The 25,556-nt window shown below is 35.4% G+C and overlaps 1 protein-coding gene across 1 annotated transcript in view; it reads left to right on the top strand.

The window, feature by feature from the left end:
* The first annotated feature begins 18,589 nt into the window (after nt 1-18,589).
* The window catches only part of LOC140148546 (uncharacterized), a 143,648-nt gene continuing 136,681 nt past the window's right edge, over nt 18,590-25,556 (top strand). The window contains 2 exon segments of the mRNA XM_072170539.1: nt 18,590-18,759; nt 22,751-22,816. Of these exon segments, the coding sequence (XP_072026640.1) occupies nt 18,712-18,759; nt 22,751-22,816 (114 nt within the window). The 5' untranslated portion in view covers nt 18,590-18,711.

The raw sequence follows: 25,556 nt of genomic DNA, 5'->3' as shown, positions 1-25,556 counted from the left end.
AATACAAAAAATGCCAGAGTTGATTATTGGAATTCTTGAAATTCAAACCAGTGACATGACTGCAAGCAAAAAAACTAAATCCAGATCCATCATCCACCGTGTCCAATTTTAAACTGGTATAAATTTTAAATCAATGAGTCAGTTTAAGGGGAGTTTGCAGTCTTTTGTGCATTGTTGCCTTTTCATCGGTTGAAATGATTGTAAGGGCTACAACCTGGTTTCCTTTGTATAGTGTATGAATACCAGTTTTTGTACGGAACTTCCTCATGATCTATATTTAAGATATTGCTCGGAGCAAAAATAGTCGAGAAAAATCCATCAGTGTAAGATGGAGCTAAGTGTGTCATATCATCTCAAAGTTAGTCTGCTACGATGTTGTATCATCAATGATGCACCGGTGGTAATTTGCATATTGTCGTTGTCTTTTACCATTGGCTCGTAGGTGATTTGGGATCGGTTTCACCTGCTGCCAGGATAAGATACTACCGGGAGTTGATGCATGGATGTATGGGTGTGCCCATACATAGGTGTGGTTCTATTGTGTTGCGAGTGGTAGTTGCGGTGCTTCGCTAAAGCGCATTGTGGAATAAGTGGCAGTGCCTGATTTAAGGAGATTTCTTTTGTGGAAGACAATATTATATTTATATTAAAAGGAGTATCAAATTTTGCACTGGATGTGTATCTTGTTTCACATTATGAGATAGGACCACTGCAGGAAGTAGGAGCAGTTCTCTAGCTGTTATTCTGGATTTACTGGGATATTTCCAAACTTTGAGGATGCAGTATATTTATGTGTAATTTACCAGTTGATTTTAAGCGCAGCAATAGCACTAATAATAACTTGGTTATGATCCGCAATGGGTTGCGATTGTGAAGACTGCATAGTGGTAAACTTTACTCGCGGCATGGGAGGGCGCATATCTCTAAGCGCATGTGTGCAACAGCTGATGAATCAATTACAGGTATGCACAAATGTATAAAATGTTTTTTACATGTATGTTTCAATAAGCTTCAGTTTCAGTAAAGCTAAAAGGAACCAAAATGGGTGCAAATATCACTGCTGTAAATGCTTGCGTAGGATTGTTGTGGAGTGTGTGGGGGTGCATGTGGGTTTGTGTGTGTTTGTTCACAGATTCTAGAAGGACTAGAATATGTGGTTTGTTTGTGTAAATTGTGAAGGTGTGTTATGGTGAAACAAGTTTTTAATTGATTATTTTAAAAGAAAAACATGAGTGGTTCTCACACCATTGCTGGACCATGGGTCTTTAACAGTAGATTGGTGATGGGGTACTGGGAGGGGGTACAAATAATATTGTGCAGTTAGATAATATATAATAGGTAAGAACCACCAGACATACCAGTTTTCTTTCATGTTGCTCACATGCGTGTATATGTACCTGTCTTTGTTTAGATACAATGGGCTAAGCATTACAATGAAGAAACGCATCTCCTTTCAGTGATATCACAACGATATGACAAGTGTTAAGATGTAACCTGGAGCATAAACTAGCCAGGTTAGGTGTGATCCAGTCAGCGATATTAAAATGATAATTAAATCTTGAGGGATGACTCTTGATAAAATAGTGTAAATTGAAGGCCTGTGTGCTGGCTGGCTAAATCGTACATTGAGCTGGAGCATGTGGTAGGTAGACATAGACAGGCGCAGGTGCATCATTGTCTATCAATGGTAACCCTGGAGGCTCTGTTGTTTTTAGGTGATGTACATGCTGCATCTTGTGTACTACTAGTGCTTAATAGTGATTTAGTTTGGGGGTAATTTAGGGTCTGACTCCAATATCCAACATGTCCAATATGAGATGGATATAGAGTTTGATCAATAGTAATGTTGAGATTTGAAGATTTTTTTCAATTTGGTTATTTCAACTGGATCATCCTAATGAAGTTGGTGTAAACATGTGTCGGGTTGGGGCATGAGGTGGGGTGAGTTGAGGTGGGGTTTAAAAGATACTATTTTTTATTTTTATCAAGTCAAGTTGAAAAGTATAGTATGAACTCGACAGAAAGGGGAACATTAGTGGGTATTGGTCCCTGTTAGCCACAGATTTGACTAAGCACTACTTAAGGTCTTTGTTATAAACAGTGAATCATGGAATAAAAGACCAAGTTTGGGATTTTGATATGAAATCAGTAAATGACAACAACTGAATCATCTCTTGATTTCTGTAGATCTGCAATCAGAGAATAACACTAACATACACTGTAAAGCAATTGACGTCAAATTTGTCAATCCTATTCCTAACACCTGTGATCCTCTCCCTGGTAACAGGAATCTATTAATCAGGTGATCGGCCCCCACACTAGAGATGAAAGTACGATTTGTGTCGATTTCCATGGAAATATTAATGCACTTCATTTAGAAATGGGAAAATGAAATTATAAAACACATCCTGTATTGGCTTATTAATAATGTTCTATGTTGGTGAGGACATAAATGGAATTGGTCTACCACAAAGGGAGTAGGTTGATCTATAAAAAAGCTGGGTTTCATTTTCAGCCATGATAGTGGTCAGTGTAAGGCACAGATAGATCAGGATATCCTGTAGCTTTCCTGGTCATGCTGGTAGGCCTTGTGCCAGATACTAGTTGGACATTGATAACATTCATGGATAACATCCATGTCAAAAGTTCAGGTACTGACCTCACCTGTGGAAGATAACAAGGAAATAGGGTCTATTTCGTCTGGGTTTCTATTCATTGTTATGAAATATTTTTGAGTTTAAGGTATAATTGAGCAAATATGTGTGATCGTGTGTGTTTATACCATGTATTGGTATGTATCATAAATACTTGGACTTTGATGTTACTGCAATCATGAATATTGAGCAAACGGTGGATTCGCCCCAGTCTCGTCATCAGGATACTCCAAACCTGATTTGAAATTAAAAAGTAGTTATTGCACATGTTCATGGTTGACTTAATGTGAACTGGGGAGTCCACCTCTTGGTAATTCAAATCCTTAATGTTGGATTCTATAGATTCATATTTAAACATACACATACATGTAAAGACATTTAGGAAAATAATAATAAATTTATTTGCATGTTGGTGACATGAAATAGTCCAGGAAGTAATTCTTAGCCTAGTTGTTAACACTCAAATTTCAGATTGGATACAGAATTCCTGGTAAAAATAAAGATTATTAAAAGGAAGTAAATGTGCATAAATAACTGCTATTGTGCTATTGGTAGGTAGAAAATGTTTGTCATTCATACCAGATCCAGTACATATCACATTTAGAGGTACAATAATAATATAGTCTAATAACAACAGCAAATACTATGTCATGATTACAAACAAGCTTAGATTGAAAATCTAGCTTCTCCTCAAGATAACATTGAAACCAACTTAACATCCTTGATGTTGATTATGATAACAGAATACATCACATTGAAATGCCAAATAGAATTATTGGGTAATTCTGAAACATCGGACAGCTAGTTACTGTGGTCAACCAATTTATAAAATATCTTTTACCATTTTAACAAACTATAGCAGTTATCACTCCTCATTAGACGTCCTTTAGGTAATAACCCTTGTAAAACATTGGAATGCTTCATATTTACTTTTGCAGATAATGTGGCTGATTTAATTATGTGGGCAAAGGACATAGATACATAGTTTGGTTTGTAATGATAAGATAATGATCATTGTGTTTATAATGATGCATACTACAATTTTGATGGTAGATAATACTAGGTACACTAGGTTTCCTTATTCGATATCCATGGACCAACTTAGTAGTTGTAGAAGCAATGCTAAGCAGAATTATATATAAAAATTAATGAATGTTGTGAAAATGAAGCAGCAGATGCTGGAGATTGAAAAGTCTCCAAATTGGCAAAATTTAATTTGTAGATTGGAAAATTGTCTGAAATGTTCTATTTTGTGATAAAAATTTATATAAGCTTTGTGTGTTCTATTACAAGATTATAACCCCATCTACATTGAAAGATTTAAGATAATCTTGACTTTTTACTTCCAACTTAAAGATGAGATGCTTTTGACAAATGCAATCAACTTGTGAATGTGATACTTTGAATCGATAAGCTTATTATCAACTGATGTTGGGAGTAGATAGGGTGTGGCCATAATAAATGGTTTCAGGACATAAACTTGTATGAATCACAGACAGGTTGGATAGAAAATATAAATTGGAATTGCATTAGGATTTATACAGATTATGGGATATTTATGGCTGTATTATAAAATAAGGATGTTGGTGCAACCCTTATATTTTAGGATAATGTTATATTTATAATATTCACAGATTTGTGTTTATTATGACTACATATGATTCAGAAAAAAAGTCCATATCTATTTTTCGTTACACAATGACAGGTCATTCACTTATTAGCCCGTAGCCCTAAAGGTATAAATGAATAACATCAGGTAACTCGCTCACTGGTACACCCTTACTCAGATTTGGCCGAGAGGAGTTTTCTGCTTGCCTCCATTTTGGCTTGAGCTTTCATCAGACCATGCTCCTGGGGTTTGAAATCCTGGCTAATATAGGGTATACCCTTCCTTCAATTGTGCAATTATACATAATTATAGTGCAACAGTGGGTATGGTATTGTTACAGAGGTAGCCAAAGGTAACAAGCTGATACATTCATTGGTGGTTTAAAAATGGTCTGCAGCTATCTAGAGAATGCTTTAAAGCTGTTCCACGTCACCTGGACTCAACTCACCTTGCAATACCACTGTGCCGTCTTTAGAGACTATATGAAAATATGAAATACTAATTATTACCTTTATAGCCCTGTTTTATATTAATTAAACTTTTCTGAAATGGGTTAAATGCTTTAATTGTTTGGGTAGACAGTCGACTCATGCTAAATGCTGTATCATTAGTTGATAACAAGAAAGACAAAACATGCAGATAAAGAATGTGATAATATAGCACATGTTGCCCTAATAGCATGACACACCCAGTACGTCACGACTAGATCTACTTGTTAATCACTGTTTTATAGAGAGAACTAAAGATACCAAATTCAACCAAAAAGTGCAGATATTGATCAAGTTCAGTTTTATCTGAGTATATATGTAATTAATTTTGACACATAGTACTACACAAACATTGTGATGCATGTTACTAAAATAATGTGTTCTGGAATTAGGAAATGAATGACACAAGTCTCTATTCATGGGAGCATACCCTAGACAAAAGAGCTAAAATCTCCTTATATGGAACAAAAACAAAATGCAGTGTCTGCCCTTTAGGGTAGAACCAGTGATTCATGAAATTGAATATATAGGGGGTATCTTAATGATGATATGATATGGCATTTGTCATTAAATAATCATTCAAGTCTTTTGTTATGGTGGGGCTGCAAGCGATCTGTTACTATCCTGCCTCACAATTGGCCGGTGGGTCTAGCGTATATTTGCTGTTACGACCTACTTTAACTTAGGCTAGCTAAGGTAGTTTTTAAAGTGAGATTGGTGTAGTACAGGATATGTGCTGGCTTACCTGGGGAGAAGTTCACTCACCTATTTGCGGTCTCCCCCATTTGGTTCAAGTCATGCATGGTCATCAACTTCTACTTAGACTTAAATGCCGACAACCCTTCGCGACATCGTCTTATCAAACAACTGTTCAGAGTTATCAGCTTTGACCCGGTAGTCTGTCTGAGATGCAGTGACCGATTCATTGGATCATCTTGTAGATGCAAGTTGAGATGATGGAGATAAAAAAGATGCTCTTTTAAGTGCTGCCAAAACATCAACTTATTATAATCAGAATGTATTGTAAGTTCAAAACTTGCAGCTGTTTTGATAGAAATATTATCAAGTCAGCAAGATGGATGTTCTTTTGTTGCCAGGGTTGCTTTAAAAATGATAAGAAAGATATACAAGGAAATCTGCAAACCTCTATAGATATCAGTGTAGTATAGGGATGATAGCTTTATGCGACTAGCTAATTTAGCATTTGAGCAAAAAGATAGTCTTGATGATTAAGCAGAGTGGGTCATGTGGTAAAAAACAACTTAGTTAACTAAAATAAGAAAATCATAATGATTTTAAACTTGTTGGTGTTACAGTTTTGCGGGATGGCATACTCAATTAAAGTCAATGTATAAAGTGATATACCTACCTACACCAAATTTCATGTAGGTCGTTTGGACAAACACGTTTTATACAGGTCAATGAACTGTGCATTTGAGATGAGAGAGTGAAAAGTGTTAACAATTATTTGTATGAGTAATCAATTGAATTAAGTGTTTGTGTGTGAAAATAACATGAATTCTGACGTGTCTTAATTAACCATTAAAGAGGTTGTCAACATACAAGGTAGGCTGAGTGTGTTTTCAAAAATGCCCATTCAGTGATTCTTGCCTCAGCCTATGTTAACTCATGTGTAAAAGTAGTACTTAACATCTTGAAAAGAGAAGTGTCGGTAGCCATTAGTCATAGGTATTTGCTATGTTTTGCTATCGGATCTTTCAAAATGATGATTAAATTATCCCAAAGATGGAAAGAGTAGCCTCATTAACAATGGCGTTGTCATCACTAATTTGCACAACAAAAGACTTGACGAGTATGAAGTTTCCGGCGAAGTTGCGGCGTGGTCGGCTCGGGCTGGGCTAGCTGGTATCGCTCGCATTGGTATGACACATTCTTGTTTGATCACAAGGTCTCTGTGTATAAATTGCCTATATCAAATGTGAGATTTCCTCTCCAGCACCAGTCTTATGAATAATTCATAAGATTTCCAGGTGGTAGAGAGCTACCGCTACCAGTTTCTGCAGCGGTCTTCAACTTAATCTTTTTTCTTCATTCTTAGGTGCTAGTTCTTCATCTATGGTAGTGCTACCAGTCCCTAAGGTAGAGGTCAATGATTTTGAAAGCATTGACTTCTTAATGTCTCAAGTCTTTGTTACAGTGATGGACAGCAGGAAATTATAATGTGTGTTGCGCACAAAAGAGAATACTCGGTCGGAAATTGTTGCATGTTCGCTGGACTTAAGGGTGACGGTGCCTCAGAGAGAAAAGTAAATATGCATTGCTTTTAAGCATGTGTGGAGTACCGTGAGTGTGCACATGTTTAAGTGTATTACTTGCTAGGAATGCTATTACTTAAATCCTTAGGAATGCTAGAATGGAAATGAGCAACATGTGCTATCTTCAGTAGATAACACTTTTGTTTTATGTGTAGAAATATGCTATCTGCAGTAGATAGCACCAAAGCTGAACTTTAACTGCTTGATCAGTGATGGCTATCTTCAGTAGATAGCAATAAATAGCCCTTCAATTTATTGGTAGATGTAATATTTGTGTGTGATATCTTCAGAAGATAACAAAGATTAAAAGGTGTTTAGAAGTGGGATAGTTAATTGTACATTCACATAACTACAACAACAACAGTTACAGTGAACCAATGGCTTAAAATTCAGCTGACAAAATGTAAGTTTACCAAAAAGTGGAGGTGTTTTGATTTATTTTCCTCTCATGCAACATGTTTTCAATTTAATTATATTAAAACATTCAGGGTCTGCTGCACTTCAAGAAAATTCATCAATGTTGATTAAAGTCATTCAGGGTGTTCCTCCATTCAAAAATGTAATAGTGTAGAGGAATGTGTATTGATTGGTGATGTTAACAAACCTTTTTAACTCACCTGGATTTTACATGCTGACAGAAATAGGTCTGTATGCCTCATATAATTTGATGACAAAGACAGAAGGAGTATTTGCTTTCAGAGATTTCTCACCACGGAGCTTTGATGGAAAGGAAATGAATTTGGTTGTGTGCAAGTATGTTGTTTACAGAGAGGTGAATCTTTGTATCTGTTGGTTACATTGCAACACAATCATCCTGCAGATATGGAGAGTAAAAGGTCAAGTTAGGATGAGATAATGAGATCTAGCATCTTGTTACAAGGATTGGTAACACCTTAACTTCACTAGCTACCTTTGGAATGGTTACTTTAAGTCTCATTTTGAAACAGACGTGTTTGAGAGGCAAATTGCTATTTGCAACTGAACAACATGTACAATATGTAACTTTAGATGAGTTTTATTGTGTTAAAAAGAAAAAAAAGATTGCATCATGAATGGATGGTGAATTTGATTCTTATTGCCTGGAATGAATATGAGACATTCTGATAATGAAGGGTGCATTTGTATCGGAGGAACAAGATGTGCATATCAAATAAAGTACAAACTGCACAAGTGTAACTTGGAGTGTAGCCTTAGGTTCCACCATATACATTGCAATTTGTACAAAACATTGAATTTAAGAATGTGAGAAATATAAAAAAGAAAATAATTTGATCCAAGCATCATTGAACCAAATTTGTGAGAATTGATTGAAGAAAAAGTTGAGAAATTTTGCTGCCCATATTTTGTGGATAATTATGTCAAATATGTCCACTTATAGTGGTGAGTGTTCTGGTTATTGTTGTGAGTAGCTAATTAAGGATAAATCTTTCTTCTCATAATTACTATAATCTAGTTGAATTCAGTGTTTGGACAAAACAATCCCTTTTGTGCATTTTGTAGCCACAGGGCAGATCAAAAATCTTAGTCAATATTTAGCGCTACGGCCATCTGTCATTTTGAAGAATTAACTAAGTGACAAATTGAGGGACTTAATACCACAAAACTCTGTCAACCACCCAGTAAAGTGGATTTATACCAGAGTGGTAGAAGTCCCATGTGTCTAGAATTATGCTTGAAATGATTTTGCATTGACTTCACGAATTTGCATTGATTTCGTTGAGGATAATTTTAGAATACAATAATCGAGACAGAGTTGTATCATGGATGCCAATGTTAGCATTTATATTTTGAATCATATTTTCAGCCATGTTGAATAGCATCAAAGTGTTCTCATTCCAGAACACATTATTTTAGTAACATGCATCACAATGTTTGTGTAGTACTACTAGTATGTGTCAAGAGTAAAATTTTTACAAAGATACTCAGATTACTACTAGTATGTGTCAAGAGTAAAATTTTTACAAAGATACTCAGATAAAACTTAAGGGTGTACTACACCCCTCAATAAATTTGTGTCTATTTTTGCATTTTTCTCAAAAATTAATAACACAGTGGTAACAAAAGTTATGTAAATTATAGGGGCAAGGAATCCAATTACTACACTGGAATTTCAGTGACCCAATACAAGCGGTTTGTTATTTATGATAAGAAATAAGGTTCCGCTAGGATGTACCTCGTTTCCTATCATATATACTGAACTGCTTGGCTTGAGTCACTGAAATCTCAGTGTAGTAATTGGATTCCTTGCCCCATTAATATGTATAACTTTTGTTACCAGTGTGTTATTATTTTTTGAGAAAAATGCAAAAATAGTCACAAATTTACCACAGGGATGTAGTACCCCCTTAACTTGATCAATAATCTGCACCTTTTGCTTGAAATTGGTATCTTTAGTTCTCTCTAATGAAACAGTGATTAACAAGTATCTAGTAAAAACGTGATAGGTATGTCACATGTACGTAAGCTATTAGGGCAACATGTGAGTATATTATCACATTCTTTATAGATCTGCACATGTTTTGTCTTTCTTGTCATCAACTAATGATACATCATTTAGCATGAGTCAACTATCTTCCCAAGCAATTAAAAACAAACAATAAAAACAAATTTATATGTAGACCAGTGAAATTGAATTGCATTAATTGAAAATGGCATTTGCTATGTACATTTCTATCCTTATATTTAATTCAATATATCCAATCTGTGATATGTAATTCAGCGTTCATAAATAATAGTGTAGGCGAATATAGGTTGATCAACAGATGTGTCTGTATATATTATGATAATTATTGTGTTTTGGTTGCCATAGCGATAGTAATGAAATATACACCTAAAAGTAAAGTAACCTGCTAGAGAGCACTTATACCAATACTGTTCAGAATTAGAATTTTGCATTTTGCAAACAGCAGGCAGAGGAAATTACAATGAACTCTACACATAGCACATACATGGATGATGGGTTTAAAGCTATACATTGTACTTGGTGAAAGCAAAAGGTCTTACAACATTGTCATAGTTACAAGCAGTTTAGATCAAATACCTTTTTGACACTACCAACCCCATAATATCAAATTTATCAAATTCTGAAATTGCCTTTACTGTGTGTGAAATATGACCCATTCAGATACTATAGCCTTTGGTGGGGGTGATATTGAATTACAGCATCAAATAGGGTTTCGTAATTTATTTCTGCAATTTATTTCTCATCAGATGTATGCTATTTGCTTGATTACAGTTAAATTTTATTCAAAGTGGTTTTGATGGAAGGAATTCTTGTTAAAATTTAATTTACAAGTCTCTTTTTCATGCTATTAACAATTTGGCATCACTTAAACAAGGAATATTTGCTACGAAATGTTCTAAAAATGCCCTTAAATATTACTTGGCATGATTGTTTAAAATTTCAGCACCCTATGAAATTGTATTCAAAGTTACATTATTAAAAGCGCACATGGCCTGGTTTATTATGATGAAAGGTAAATCATCACTCCTATAGTTGATAATAAAACTATATTACAAAATAAAAATATCATCTTGTGCATTGTTCGTGGCGGACTTGAATCATGTAAAACCCAAAAGGTAATAATAAATGATTTTTGTGTCACCTTACCAATGTTCCTTCATCCGTCTTATATCTCAAGAGCGCATCGGATTACCTAGAAGCCTAGTTTTCACTATTACGAGATGTGTGTAAAGTTTGATAAGCGTGAAGCTATAGGGTGAAATTGAGAAGTTGAATCGAGCTATATTTGTGATCAAGAGTTGGGTTACAATACATCTTGTATGTTTGTTTGGATGTGTGTGTTGTAGAAGTAGTTGTGTTAGGATTGATTTGATTTTTGGAGTTTGCTCTTTTTGATTTACGGTTGTAGAAATATTTGAAATTAGTTCAGAAATTAATTATGTATAGACCCAAGAAGATTTATTTAATACACATCTTTACTAAAAGTAAAAGGTAACTTAGTACACCCATTTTCATCTTTCACACTATGGCTGTTATGCTAGTTTGATTTAATTAAATACATTTGGGATTATGATCAATATTTTTAGCTTAATTTGCATACAGCAGGGAATATAAAAAAATAACGTAAAGCAGCACCAAACAAGGATGACAAAATTTGAATTCAGATATATGTAAAACAGTTCACAAACATGATATCATGCTATCTTCCCATGCTATCTTCCCATGGCATGTCCTATTATAGCCATGTCCTATTATAGCCATACTCACCCCTGGCATTTTGCAACCTCTTGCACTTACCAGGAAACATTGACATCCTAGGTTTGGTGGGTTAGGGCTGTAGTAGCAAGCGGGCAGCAGGGGAGGCCATGGGGGCCCCACTTTTTGAGAAATTTGTTATGTTTTCTTGATAGCTTTATTCCAATTTTGGCACATATTTGTATTTTGGCTGCCCCACATTTAGATGGGCGCCCACATTTTTCAACCTTGCTATGGCCCTGTGATGTGTGTCCACGGTTATGAATAAAAATGTCCTTGTCTGGGCTGGGGTTTGGGTGCTTACAATGGTGTATCCATCCACACACACACACCCCCACCCCCACCCACCACCACATGCACAAATAAAATACAAAAATAGATGGAATGCAAATTTTGTATATTAAAAATTTCAGAATCAGTCTCTCTTGGCTCCCAGCAAACTGCATATTGCATTCCATTTCAAGATGCAGTACTGGCATTATTAAAAGTCCTATACAACATTTTAATATAATAATGGTGAACCTTAGTGAAACCAGTGTGTGTATGAAGAATTTAGCGAAATAGGTTTGGGTTGTGAACAAATGATTTCCCCATCTCAATATTACTATTTTTAATATAAATCTGAACCATTTACAAATGAATTTTGTGCAGTAGAGCTGTGAATCGCTGAATGAAATATTGAAATACCAAATGTGTAAAGTGGGTTGCACCAGTTGCATGAAGGAAAGATGGTACTTTAGTTGAAAAAAGGTATATTCTAAATATAAGGCCTATTATAAGTGCTATGTTTCAAAAAGAATTTAACAAAGGGTTTCAAAGTCATATGTTTCAAAAAGAATTTAAGAACAAAGAGGCGGTGAGGAGTTGGGAAAACATCAAAGTTTACTGAATTTGGGGAAAGTGGTTTCTATATTTTTTTCATATAATTAAAGGTGAACAGTGCACCCAAATTGAACAATGCTATGATTGCTTGTTTTTTAAATGCAAATGCACAGATTAACATGATTAAGAACATATAATTATGTAGACTTATTATGGAAACTCCTGTTGATGTTACGTTTTAGCTTATAACAAGAATGATAGTATACCCTTAATTCTTAAAAATGAACCCCTGGAACAAATGTAAAATTATTTTTAAAGTAAATTCAAGGAAATAGCAAAAATAAAAGCAAAATATTATATCATTTAATCTATAAATGAATGTCAACTATCCATTGTCATTATCGCTTTATTATTTGACTAGATTGAAATGTAAATATCATTGTATTGACTTTAATATTGGACTTTGTGAGACTCACTTCCTCTCTGCCTATTTCTGGTAGAAATATTTCTATGCTTTTGATCAAAATGACTACATGTAGCACTTTTAAAGTTTAATTAAAAGGATCAAGATTCAAGGATTAAGAGGTGTTCTACACATAAAGTATACTGCCATTTACTCAATCACATTGGTCAATTTTATAGTGCTATTCTTTATTCAAAATAGTTGTGAAAATATTAGTATTATGTGGAGATATATCGGCTCATAATAGAATTGAACTTCAAAACACAGTGTGACAGTCAGCCGGCCCTATGTGATACATGCCGTAGATGTCAGCACAGTATACGAGGCTTGAGTCTACATGCAATGGTGGTAACATAGAATGTGAAGATGACACTAAGATTGTTGAGAAAGGTGAGTGCCGCTGAAGTTGCCAAGTCAATCTTTGATTTTGAAGGTTCGCTGACTGTGGTAGGTTGAGAACGGATATTTCTACTGATAATGTTTAGTATAACATGTGATAGTCAGCTTATTACTATTAGTACAGTGTGGGAATATATGGTGTGATACTGCTGGATGCAGGTTCACTGCACAAGTTTTGATATTAATTGTTTATTTGTGGACAAATGTGAGGATGACACTTAATACATGCAGATTAAGGAAGGTAAGTGTGTGTGTGTGTGGGTTGGGGTGGGGGGGGGGGGGGAAGTTTCCAAATGAATTTGGTTCTGAGGTTAGGTTTTGTCTTGCAGTTAGTTATTAACCTGATCAATGAATAGGTTTTGTTGTATTGAACAATTCCATAGACATCATAATACCTAGACCAATCACAGACTAGGGATTTGGAAGAGCTAACTGGAGGAATGACAGTTATATGCAAATTAGGGATTAATGTTTATGTCTGTGATGTCATTTTTTTGTCAAAATTAGTTTTGCCAAAAATGATGAACCTTTGCACTTTTCTTTCCATTACCATATTATGAAGTATTATGGCTGTGGTTAGTCCTGATGACCATGTGGACATTGGCTAAATGAGCTGTATTTTCACTCGGAAAGGGTGAAATTTCTTGTTGCTGTTTCACCATTTATATTTTCACAGACGACCTGACCTTTTGAGGTCATCTAGTAGACTTTCTTACCAGTCATTTTTTTAAATCCTAACCACAGTTTGCCCTTTGTATATGGGAACTTTGACGTACATGGCGAACATGCCACCAGTCAGGCCCGTACACAGGGGGGTGTGGGGGTGCGGTCGCACCACCCCCAAATGTGCAAAAGTATTCAAAAAGTCCCAAAATATGACAAAAAACAGTGTTTTTACGCTTTTTTGGCCAAAAAAGGTCCAAATTTTTGAGGAACAGTCCACTTTTTACAAAATCGCCCCTCCCCCCCTTGGAAAAAAGGTCCACTTTTTCAAAATCAGCACACCCCCCAAAAAAATCCTGCGTACGGGCCTGCCACCAGTGATTTGATTGACTGACATATAAATTGTATTAGATTCTCTTTATACATACAAGTTTCGAGAGGAAATAAAAGACTTGGAATCATTTATAATGTCATGCACTTGAGACTTACGGCTTTAATTAATTAAAAAGTTCACTTTAAAGCAATTGACCTGTGTTTCTTAAATATCCACATACCATAATGGTTCAACTCAGGAGGAGCTCTTGGTATTACTTTCTTACGCTTCCTGCTGCTACTCAAATCTCTTCCTGTAACTGTGTAACTTTGTACGTCACACGTTTCTATCTTCAGAGGATGATGCATGGTTTTGTTGATATTTTCCCACCGTTATCTGTGGCGGACGTTCTTGTTTTGGTATCTATTGGGCTTACTGAGCTTAATATGAGGTAAAATTTGTCAAGCTGATGCCTTAAAATATCTGTGACTTAGTATTGTCTGACACCATTGGAGATATCCTGCGCAGCCATAAATAGGATATACCGGTATATATTGGCTGGGCCACTTTACAGCCATTTGAGCTTTGCTCTCGATCTGGGGGAAACTGCAGCTCTACGTCAGCGTGGGAAGGTAACATTATTAAATGTATTTTGTTTTCTTTTCACTTTAATCAGAAACGGAAAGTGCCCTATTACCTTATATTTGTTTAAGTGATTAATAATGCTGTTAGATTTATTTTCCATGAGTGGTTTCACTCTTAAAGCAAAGGAGAGTGAAAGGAAATATCCAGGAGTGAAATGTAGTTTAAAAAATTATTGAGTTTTAAGGGTAAAATTAGGGAGAGAAATCTGGGGGGGGTCTGAACTTTGATTTGGTGGGGATGTGAGGCTGGGGCTGGGACAAATTTGGTGAAAAACAGACCCGAAATTATACCATTTGTTGGAAATTTTGCTTTAAAAAGATGAAAAATTGGCACTTTTTTGAGAACATTAAAAAAAAACCCACCTTTTTAAACCAAATTGAATTTGAGAGCCATCAATAAACCAAAATAGCTGAAAATGCACCCAGAGTCTAATCTGAATGGCTGGCTCAAAATGCACCCTGAATCTGCCGCACATCCCCATTCTCTCATTTCTACTAAGAAGTAAGAACACTCCCTGGAAGAAATCATTCTTGGGATGGAAGTTATGAGTCAGATGGGATCCCATACACAAGCAGCAACCAAATCATTACAACAAACAAAATATCATTGTTTTACTCATAGCATGGGTGCGGTCACCGACCGTCATACACGCAACTTCTTCGTACATCAGTTAAATACCTAAGCTTGGTAATTATTACTGCAGAATAGATAATGAATAGGTAAATGTCAAATGCCTTTCCCTTTTTTTAATAACTTTCACCTTGCCATTTCCGAATATACCAGTTAAAGGTTGCATTGATTTAAAAAAATCCAGTTGGTGAGGTTGATTGGAACAACATCACACTTGTTTTATACTTGATGTACTCAGTAAAGAGAGGGCATGGCCACATCATAACTGATACAATTACCTGCACACTTTGTAAGAGCCATTCATTTATTTGCAATACAAAGTTTGGTCAAAGCACTTTCATGTGATTTATCTTTCATTCAAGTCTTGATTGATGGCTTATCTATTTATTAGTTGACAAAAACAGATTGCTATAGGTGACATTGCAGCGGCATCCTATTTAGATGCATCTAAAGGAATAACATTGAACTTGATGTTGTGCTGTGAGGTGGTGTGATGGAGTAAACTGTTCATGAAGTAATAATAGGGTGTACACTTACTAGCAGCAATTTCAGCTTGTGTAACACTTTGGGATATTGTAAGGAGTAATGAGTTAAATTGCTGTGATCATTTATCCAGTTTACCTTTTCACAAGTAATTTTGCAGGCCATCCATGACCTGGAATAGTGTCAGTGGTTTTCCTTTCAATGATAATGATGACCCATACATTAGCGGTCAGAGAACTTTGATGCTCTGATGTGTTTGACAGATTGTCAACATTTCATTAACAAGAAATGCTACATTTCAGGATATTTCATTTCCAGAGTTTTCATTTCCTGAGTTCAGGATGTTTTGTCAGTTTATCCTGAATTCCTGATACATCTTCAGGATTAAAAAAAAAGATGAAATTCAGGATTCATTGATAACACAGAGTGGCATTGGCCCAAATAAGGCTCATGTTTAAGTCATCTGAAGAAAAAAAAACCTTATGACATCACAAGTTGTGTGTCTGTGTATCAGTTTCTCTCTCCGTCAACAATTATGTAAGGATTTTAGTTAAAATTTGGTCTCATATGAACAGTTCAAATCTTATTGCAACCAAACTTCAGCCATAGCTGCATTATGGGAACTTTTGATCTAATGGTGGTGTTCAAGGTCACATACTGAGGTCAAAAATAGGCTGAAGATGAAAAAAAATTGTATCACACGAGTATTCGCAATCACAACCCATATCTTCAGACATCTTATCCAGGACCATCGTCCTTATTTTATGAACTTTGTTAGAAATAGAAAAGCACAGATCTAAATTATGCAATTATGATTGGGGATTAGGGGAATTAATTAATTAACATCTTCATAACTACATGTAACAGGTTATCTGTCATTTGTTAGGTGCTTGTCATGTATTTGCAAGGAGTGTGGTATATTGGCCCTAGAACAATCTTTTGAGAGACAGCTTGACAGTGCCAGCAATCCCAGCATATGGTTTGGTGTGGTTCTTGTAAATGCTGCAGTTCACACTTTTCAATGTTATCAATCAGGCATATTATTTTAATATTTCAATAAAGGCTTTCTTTGAAAGAAATTTAAGAGTATTGCTTAAAGCAAGGATGTTTCACACCCGGTTTCACACCTGAAATCCTTACATGGAAATGTATGTTATAAGTTGTGTTCACATTGTCGGACGTACGCCCGGCGGAACTTGGTCGGCGCAAGTTGCTAGGAGTAGCGGTAGGCCCTGCCAGGAGTAGTGGCTGTGTGAACTATGGTCAGCGTAAGTTCCGCCAGGCGTACGTCCGAAGATTTACTCCTGACAAAAGTCAGGAGTAACGAGCTGGGTGTAACAGCCGCCAGGCGTAAGTTGCAATGTGAACGCTGCTACTCCTGGCACCCGGTGTAAGTTTGACCTTTTGTTGGTCGGAACTAAGACATTACATACCGTGTGGTTGAAAAAGGTCACGGAAACACCGGAAGTGGAAGCCAATGTTTACGCCGATGCTTAGTGGCTAGGTGTGGACACGCGGTAGGAGTAGCGAAAATATTTGTGGAATTTTTATCAATGTTAGCGTAAGTTTACGCCGGGTGTAACTCAAAATGTGAACATGACTATAAACTTATCCACCCACAAGAAATTTTCAATAGACTTTACACTTGTTATTTTAATTTGGAATCTGGTAGTGAATGGATATCTGCAAAAGCCAACAACACAATCCTAATATTTGAATTCATAACAAAAGTATTTTTACAAGAATAATTCAAGTAATTAAATATTAATTAATTAAATAGAATATGTTTCCTGTGTAAGAAATCACCTTGAGAAACAGACATACAGCTTTACTGTGTAGTGTTTGTTTGTGTATGTTGTGCATGTGGAAGATGAGTAATGATGGTTTTGTAAAATTATTTTAATAAATTTCTCTGATTTTTTAACTAATTTATTTTTTCATATAACAAATAAATTTGATTTAAAAGTTTATTTATATTTATTTATCATTTAAAACACATTTGTTTACTTGTTATATAATTTTAATTTACAACAATTGCAAAATGTATGTGTTATTCATGCTTACAGCTGTAGCACTTTTGAAATTAAGGTGCTATGTACTTTTGTAATCAGCTGCTTTGGTGCGGGATATGTTTTTATTAAGCTCCTAAAGCAACAAACATGATGGAACATCTCATACATCATGGTTATCTTTTAGCATTTGGGAATAGTGAAGGATGAGTTTTAGTTAATTATTTGTTTGCACAACTAGTGATGGGCAATTTGACACTTGTCTATGTGTGTATCAGTCATTGAGAATCTCCAGGTTACCAATATGATGTCAAGTACAGTCTATAGTTTCATGATGAATCACATGGGCCATGCTGGTCTGCTATATATAATTGGAATGTTTACCTTCACATATTGGTATTCCTTTCCAGATTCATTTCTCTTATTTGCTATCACCATTGATATTTGTAGCGGGCTATTTAGCGAAATGCACACCAGATATCTTGCCGAGTTGACAGAGTCGGTTTAGTTCATCTGGGATGCGTCTCAGTGGCAGGCGCATCCATAATATTTTGAGCTGTGAAAACAAATACTGACCTAAAGATAAAGGATGGGAGATTAATTTTATGTCAAAAAGTCAAATGTATAAAGACAGTAAGAGCTGAGATGGGAACAGAATGAACTTACTGATTTCCTTCTGAATTTGATTAAGTATGTACTCCCGATAAACCTGTCCTTTGCAATGATTGGTAAAATGTCCTTTTCAATGATGGGTTCAATGATAGGCAATTTGCCAGATCTGTTTGATCACCGTGTTTTCACAGTAGAAGTACATCAGATGATATAATTGCATTATGTGTCACACGTTATCTGACAGTATGTATAGCTATGTAGGCAGCTAGCTACCCCATACCTCATTCCAATTCTAGAAATAGCAAGTCAGTGAAGTGTTGGTTTCTATACCTGCCTATTTGCCATGTTATGTGTCGATCGGTTGGTTAGGAGGGAGATAACTCACTTTTGAGAATGCAGTCTAGGAGTCTAGTATGTGGGGTAGACATGGCTGTCGAGACGTTGCGGGGATGTACGATGTGTGTAGGATTGCAGGTAGGATACCGTACTTAAATATTGGTATTGAAGATGTGAAAATTGTTTCTGTCGTATTGTTCAAAGATACAATTAAGTGTGAGGTTGGCATGAAAGCCCAAGTTTATGTCATAAACTTGGGTTTTCAAAGCAGTCAACAAATCATTGGTCTGTACGTTTGTGTCAAAAGTTTATCGTCTTTTAGAAAAGCAACTTCAGGCTCTGTCTGGCTATCTGTCCAGGCACCCTTGCGAAAAGGTCATTTGAGGTCAACTTGTTAAATAAGCTGAAATGAACACTCAAACACTCAAACTAATCTTGGTCGTAGCTATACTATGTGTGGTGTCCCTACCCATATCTTCCTTTTCGCATGGCCTATTTGAATATCTTCTATTTGCATGGCCTATTTGAGACTGCTATCCCTGTTGTTAGTATCCAGGCAAGACTTGCACTATGCGCTCAGGCAAAATCAATTAGGATGCAACATCTCTGGTCAGTCTATGTGTAGTAATGATTTACTGTTTCACATTGTATAAACAAAAGCGATGTATAGTCGGTTTTCAATCTGTGTTGTTTATTGAACTAAAAATCAAAATTCCTAGTTTTAGGCAATATTCGCGCATTACGCCTGTGACGTCAAGTGCGTGCCATCTGACCTCACAGAAAGTATTTAATCATATGCACTAAAAGGAATTTTGTTTTTATATATTTTGTGAATTCTTTCTGTGATAACTTCTCAAATCTTGTGTTCAGTCTTTATACAGCGAGGTAAGCAAGTTACAAATTTGTCAGTATTAAAGTATTTGACATTCAGCTTTAATGCAATAGACATGTATTTGCATCAAATGCGTTTAATACCTCAGTATTTTATTAACAAGAGGTGTAATAGATCACGTTACTTCAGGTATGAGTCAATCAATTACATGGCTGGATGTGTTAATAGTGCTCAGTACATCATGTTCAGCGGGAGATGTCTTCATTGCTCATGACAGTAATGTCAGATCTGTGCTAATAAGGTGAAGTTGTTGTGCTTGAAATAGCCATGTGATCAGGGATTGGAATCTAGGCTGAAAATACTTAAAATTAAGTAAGGTGATACAGGCTGGAAATAACTATGTGATTTAGGTAAAGCAACAACTTCCTTTGGTCTTAAGTTACAGGTGGAATTTTACAAACAAGAATCTTAGGTTTGTAACTTTGTCTGTGATTAACACCTAATTTAACCAAAATAAATGAGACACAAATAGAATCCTCCTTAGTTAATGCGCTAAATAGTGAACAACTACACATGTTGACAGAACTTATGTCAAGTTTAAATTCTTCTGTACACAAAATATACATAATTATAGATAATTTTTTAAATTTTATACAAAGAGTGGTAGAAGTAGAAATTTTATTTTCAATGTGGTGTTTGTTGTATATTTTGTGCCTTCCATCATCACCTGATCTGATCATAGACTATTTTTAAGGGTCCTGCTTTGCAATGCAAACACCATTCTTCTTCACCTTGCATTCACCTTTGTGGTTTTTAAATTGAAAATGGAACAAGTTATTTATCGCTTGTTTTGCTTAAAGGGACTTGTTTTGTCTGGAGATGGAAACCAAAGTGCTCTTGTGGTCCCTTTTTGTTGGTGTAAAATTAGTAGCCCAGTTTGTGACCTTAGACCCTGGAGATGTGTGGCAATGGTCTGTTGACCAAGCATGAAAAATATGACCAGGCATGAAAAATATGACCAGGGTGAAAAGGGAAAGAAAGAATACATGAAGAAAGACCAGGACCGTAGCCAGGATATTTTTTTTGGGGGTGCTAATTTTGAAAACGTGGGCTTATGGGGGCAATTCTGTGAAAAGTAGACTTCCTTCCCCAAATTTAAACCTTTTTGACCAAAAAAGTTTTAAAAAATCAATTGTTTTTGGCTGAAAACAATAAAAACAAAAGAATTTGAACACTGTTTTTACCAAGATCTCAAAAACAATATTAGCAACATCCGACTCATTCCCCTTGATCATGTCACATATATAAAATTAATTTCATCAGCTTTTACTTGGCATTTATAGATGAAATTGAGAAGAATATGGATATAAAACATATATTACCGAACAAATATAAATTATAGTACTTGTACAATTACAACAAAAGCTTTGATGTTCAAATGTTTTCTGTACATTTCCTGTCATAAATATGTCCAACTCGTTGTGTCAATAAGCTAAATGCTTTATCTGATGAACGCTATATATAGAGAACAGGTTAATATCTTTAGAGCAAATATTAATTATTTACTCTAGAAGATCACAATTCTGTTGACCTTATTAAAGTGCAAACCTGCAATTAACACACCCCTCATGATTTTGTCACAAGGATTTAAATAATTGTTCTACAATAATATGGAAATACAAATTATTCATGTAAACCAGCTTCATATGATATAGGTGTGGGTTAAAACAATACATTCAAAGAGGTCATCATTTCCATTCTGTCTAGAATTCATAAGATGAAACAGTGTGATCTTCAAGCAATCCAATTCATGGATGTTTTGGTATCATCTGTCATGTACATGTACTGAAGATCTACATATAACATAATAAGCTGGGATTTGCTTATGGGATATTTTTTGAGGCCGCTGTCATCTATGCAATGCTTATATCGGGTATGTCACTGCTGTACAGTATCACAACCAAATCAATTGTAAACAGAAGTCTCTGATTTTGTTTTGAATCATAGATGAGGTTATAGAATGGATATTTTGTTATCTAGCCCAACTCACATGACTTTGTAGAAACACCTAGAAGGCCAGTGGATTCAATGGATTAGATCAGGATCTGTAATTAGATTGAGAGGCAAGGCTAAGGTTTCCTTTTAAAAATTCAGGATAATTAATTGCAAGGATTCCCCTTGTATGTGAGATGGTAAGGCTTTGCCATATGTTGAAAAAAGTAAGGAGGTTATAGATCATTGTAGTTGCTTCTAAAGAGATCATTTTATGAATGGACTTAGCCCAGAAGCCTAATGAATCTTTCTGTATAAATCTTTACTATACAGGAAGTGTGGACAACTTACCACATCATAAAGAAGCCTGTAATGCATCTTGTTAAACTTGCGACAATATTTCTGAAATACTGATAAAGACTCTAGCTTCAAATCACTTCCACCATGTTAAACCATAAATATGCTGACTGCCAAATTCCTCTGAAGAGAAATTTGAACATTACAATACATAATCATGTTTGCAACAGTATTTTTCATTTTCTCATGTAGTCATTCGTATATTTTACAATTCATTGCCATAGCCATCATCGCTTGTGGGACCTACAACACATGTGATGTAATATTGTGCTGGATGTGGGTCAACTCAGGACAGGTGATTTTGTCATGGGCAGGTGATTGAAGACATAATCGATGCATCACTATAAATGCTGTTCTCATTGGACACACAAGCAATTAAATTACATTGCAGAGGCTTTGACAGAGAGGAACCTGCCTCTGAGTCTACTTGTACTAACAGGGAATGGTTACCATGTGGGATTTGAAACAATTATGAACAAGAAAAAGGATCTATCTAGAAAAAGCAATTCTTATATAAAAGCATTTGTGATGCTCATTGATCAATTTGGTTTGTGATTAATTTTATATACTCCTTTGCAGTGCAGTGAGTGTTTTTGCACACCTGCAGATTACCAATTACAGCATCTTTTGTTTAGGAAGGTTTGTTTAAAGGGTATACTCTAACTTTTGTGGCGACAACTTTTTTCAAAATTCATCAGAACATGATGGTTTAATATAAGAAGGTTCTTTATTATTATGTACTTATGACTTTCTTGCATTCATCTGAAGATTGTAAATATTCATTTCCAAATTACAGATTACTTTTAGTGAAATGTGATTTAGAATAGCAGAACAGATATATGCAAGACATATATTATCTGAATGAACAATGATGAAAGTGATCAACTTGTATTGGTAATCTTTAACTAATTATTTCAATTTTCTTTTCTTTTTTCTTTTGTTGTACAGATGAGTGAGGGGCGACGCACACAGGTCACCCTCCTGGATGACAGGAGGGTGGAACTCGTTGTGCAGGTAAGTCACATTAAATTCAAATCCAAAGATAAATTTATTTGACTCTAGTACATCCTATTCTAAAGCTTCCTCTCACCTAGATGCAAACCATATGGTACAAAATGTGGACCTACTTGATGCATTTAGGATGAGGGGGTTAGTAAGGATGAGATGTGCTAGTCAGAACAAGATTTGGATGTGCCACAGATGCATTTCTCTAGACCATGAAAAATGTGACATAATCTGATCCATTCAAGCTGATGATGTTTATTTATTTGGAATTTTAGAGATACACAAGAAGCAAAAACACAAGAAAACAGGAAAAATTGACATTTCTAAATTCATTACATGCTAGAGACACCAGGTTTTCAGCATTGCAGAGCTAACTGCACTGGTGGTAATTCGCAATTTTCAAAATTACCGGTTCAATTTAGACTTGAGTGGATCAGATCGTGTCACAAATGATACCTGTATAATGCCAGGTACAGGGGAGTTGAGGCTAGTGATGCTGTACAACTAATCATGCATCTCAGATCTTAAGCAGTATGAACGCAACGGGTACGTTGCTTTGCATTCACAGGGCACCTGCTTGAAAGATTCGAGAAACAGTTTTGATTAAACAAACGATAGATACAAATTACGGTGACAGTGAATCTGGTCTTATTTGCTATAGTTTGCTATGGTAAAAGACAGTAAGTTATACAGGGACATGCGATGTGTCAATGAATTCCTATACAGTGCACAATCTGAGGTTACTGTTCCGAGCCCAGGCTACTTTTTGTACATTACAATGCATACAGCCCAGCCCGTAGTATGGTACTGTACGGAATAAAGCGTAGTATCAACACGTCCACCGATAGCCTCAGATTGAGCATGTTATGTGAATTCCTTGCAAACACACTTATTGCATGAAAATAACACTGCAGCATTGTTTACTGTGAAGACTCCACTCAGATACCATTACATAATGTAAGGCGATTTATCTGTTCGTTCAGATTGTATGTTGTCATGGATTCTACTTGACCTGATCAAATACTATGCATTAAACATTTCAATGTGGACCTCTTTTTGAAGATTTTAAATAGCAGATAGCATGAGCAGCTCTGATGCTGCTCATCTCGGGAGATGCTTTTTATTTGGCTAAAACACAAGAGAGTTGATCTATACTGGAAGATTGCAGGTTCAATAAAAATGAGCAACTTTGAATGACATTTCAATGGATAACTTTTAGAGTCCTAGCCATGTTTTCACAATGAGTGAAATCATGTAATATTGGTGTAAATTTTAACCGATTCACACAAGCAATTGAATTCACACTTACATGTAATTTTCGTGACTTATCCAAGCTCACTTCATCAGCACTCTGGTGGATTGCTGAGTAGTAGACGTTGTAGCTTTGGTAGAATTGTACACAATCAAACAAATTGATTGATTGATGTGTTGATTGCTTGATTGAAATTGATTGATTGATTTTGCAATTTTAACAATCAATTTAAACGATAAATAGACTATCATATTCATACCCCTGAAAAGAAATCAGAATATCTGATATAATGCATAATTGGAGCAGGTTCATTACTAAATGTATTATTTGAATGTTCTTGTTTCATCAAAGGCAATGTGTTGGTTGCTATAAAATGTAAATGTACTCTCCATATGTTGTGCCGACATAGAATTCACACGCAGCCAACACATAGTGGAATTAATGTTACCGAATTACCACATGAGCCTCTCAGTGACATGATGTTATGTGGATTGAAGTCATGAGGATATTTTTGTGAAGATAATTACTTCTGTGAACAGGAACAATGAATTTTAAAATAAGAAAACTTGTTTTGTCCTGTGTTTTAGCAAAATGAGATATCATCATAGATATTGTAAGATGTGGTTTTGTGATCAATGGTTTATCAACATACCTTTGGCAATGTGAAAATATTAGGCCTACATGTTTTCTTATTCTGCTGTGCACTCATCCTCATCATGCGATTCCAGCTCTCAATTAATTCCATTGAATTTCATGGCCACATGCTTTGCGCAGTCTATTTCCCTTATCATTAAGCGGAAAACATACATTTATGAATATAGAGTAGCCTATATTAATTTCAAAAATGTTGCCTGAATTTACATTGTGGACATTAAATTGACATAACAATTGTCATAAAAGCTTATGTTCAACCAGATTTTTTGCGGCTATCTTGCCACTTAAAATAAACAACAAAATGTCTTTTCAAGAAAATTGGAAGTGAAAATAAAGTGTGTCACAGTTTTACAGGGAATTTTAACACAATATTGCCTGCTTCTTGAGGTACATGTAGAAATAAATTCTAGGACATGCTTGCCCTAAAAAGTAAAAAATCAGAATTGTAAATCATTCCCAGGATGTAGTGTAGTATTAAATTATAGAATAAGAAATGTCGCTGTCCTCATCACTTTACAGTCCTGACTGAGGTGTATGTCCTAATGTACAGCTGAGTACACTGTGTCCATGTCAGAGCCATCATGATATCTGATGTTACGTAAAAATGCTTTACATTTATAAAAGGAAACTTTGAAAGTAAGAAGAGATGGAGGAAAAGAAATTGCGTGTGACACGTACACGCTGATGCCATTTTCACCATTTTGTGTATTTACTCATGGATACGACAGAATGCTATCATTTATCAATCCGATGTATAAATTGTGTCAGCATATTTGACATAGAAAGCTATAGAAGCAGATTGAGTGGGTTTAGATGGCTTGACTTAAAAACAGATTGATTGGA

This window comes from Amphiura filiformis, chromosome 3 (assembly GCF_039555335.1).
Source record: "Amphiura filiformis chromosome 3, Afil_fr2py, whole genome shotgun sequence".
Taxonomy (NCBI): domain Eukaryota; kingdom Metazoa; phylum Echinodermata; class Ophiuroidea; order Amphilepidida; family Amphiuridae; genus Amphiura; species Amphiura filiformis.
This window is presented reverse-complemented; position numbering and strand designations above follow the sequence as displayed.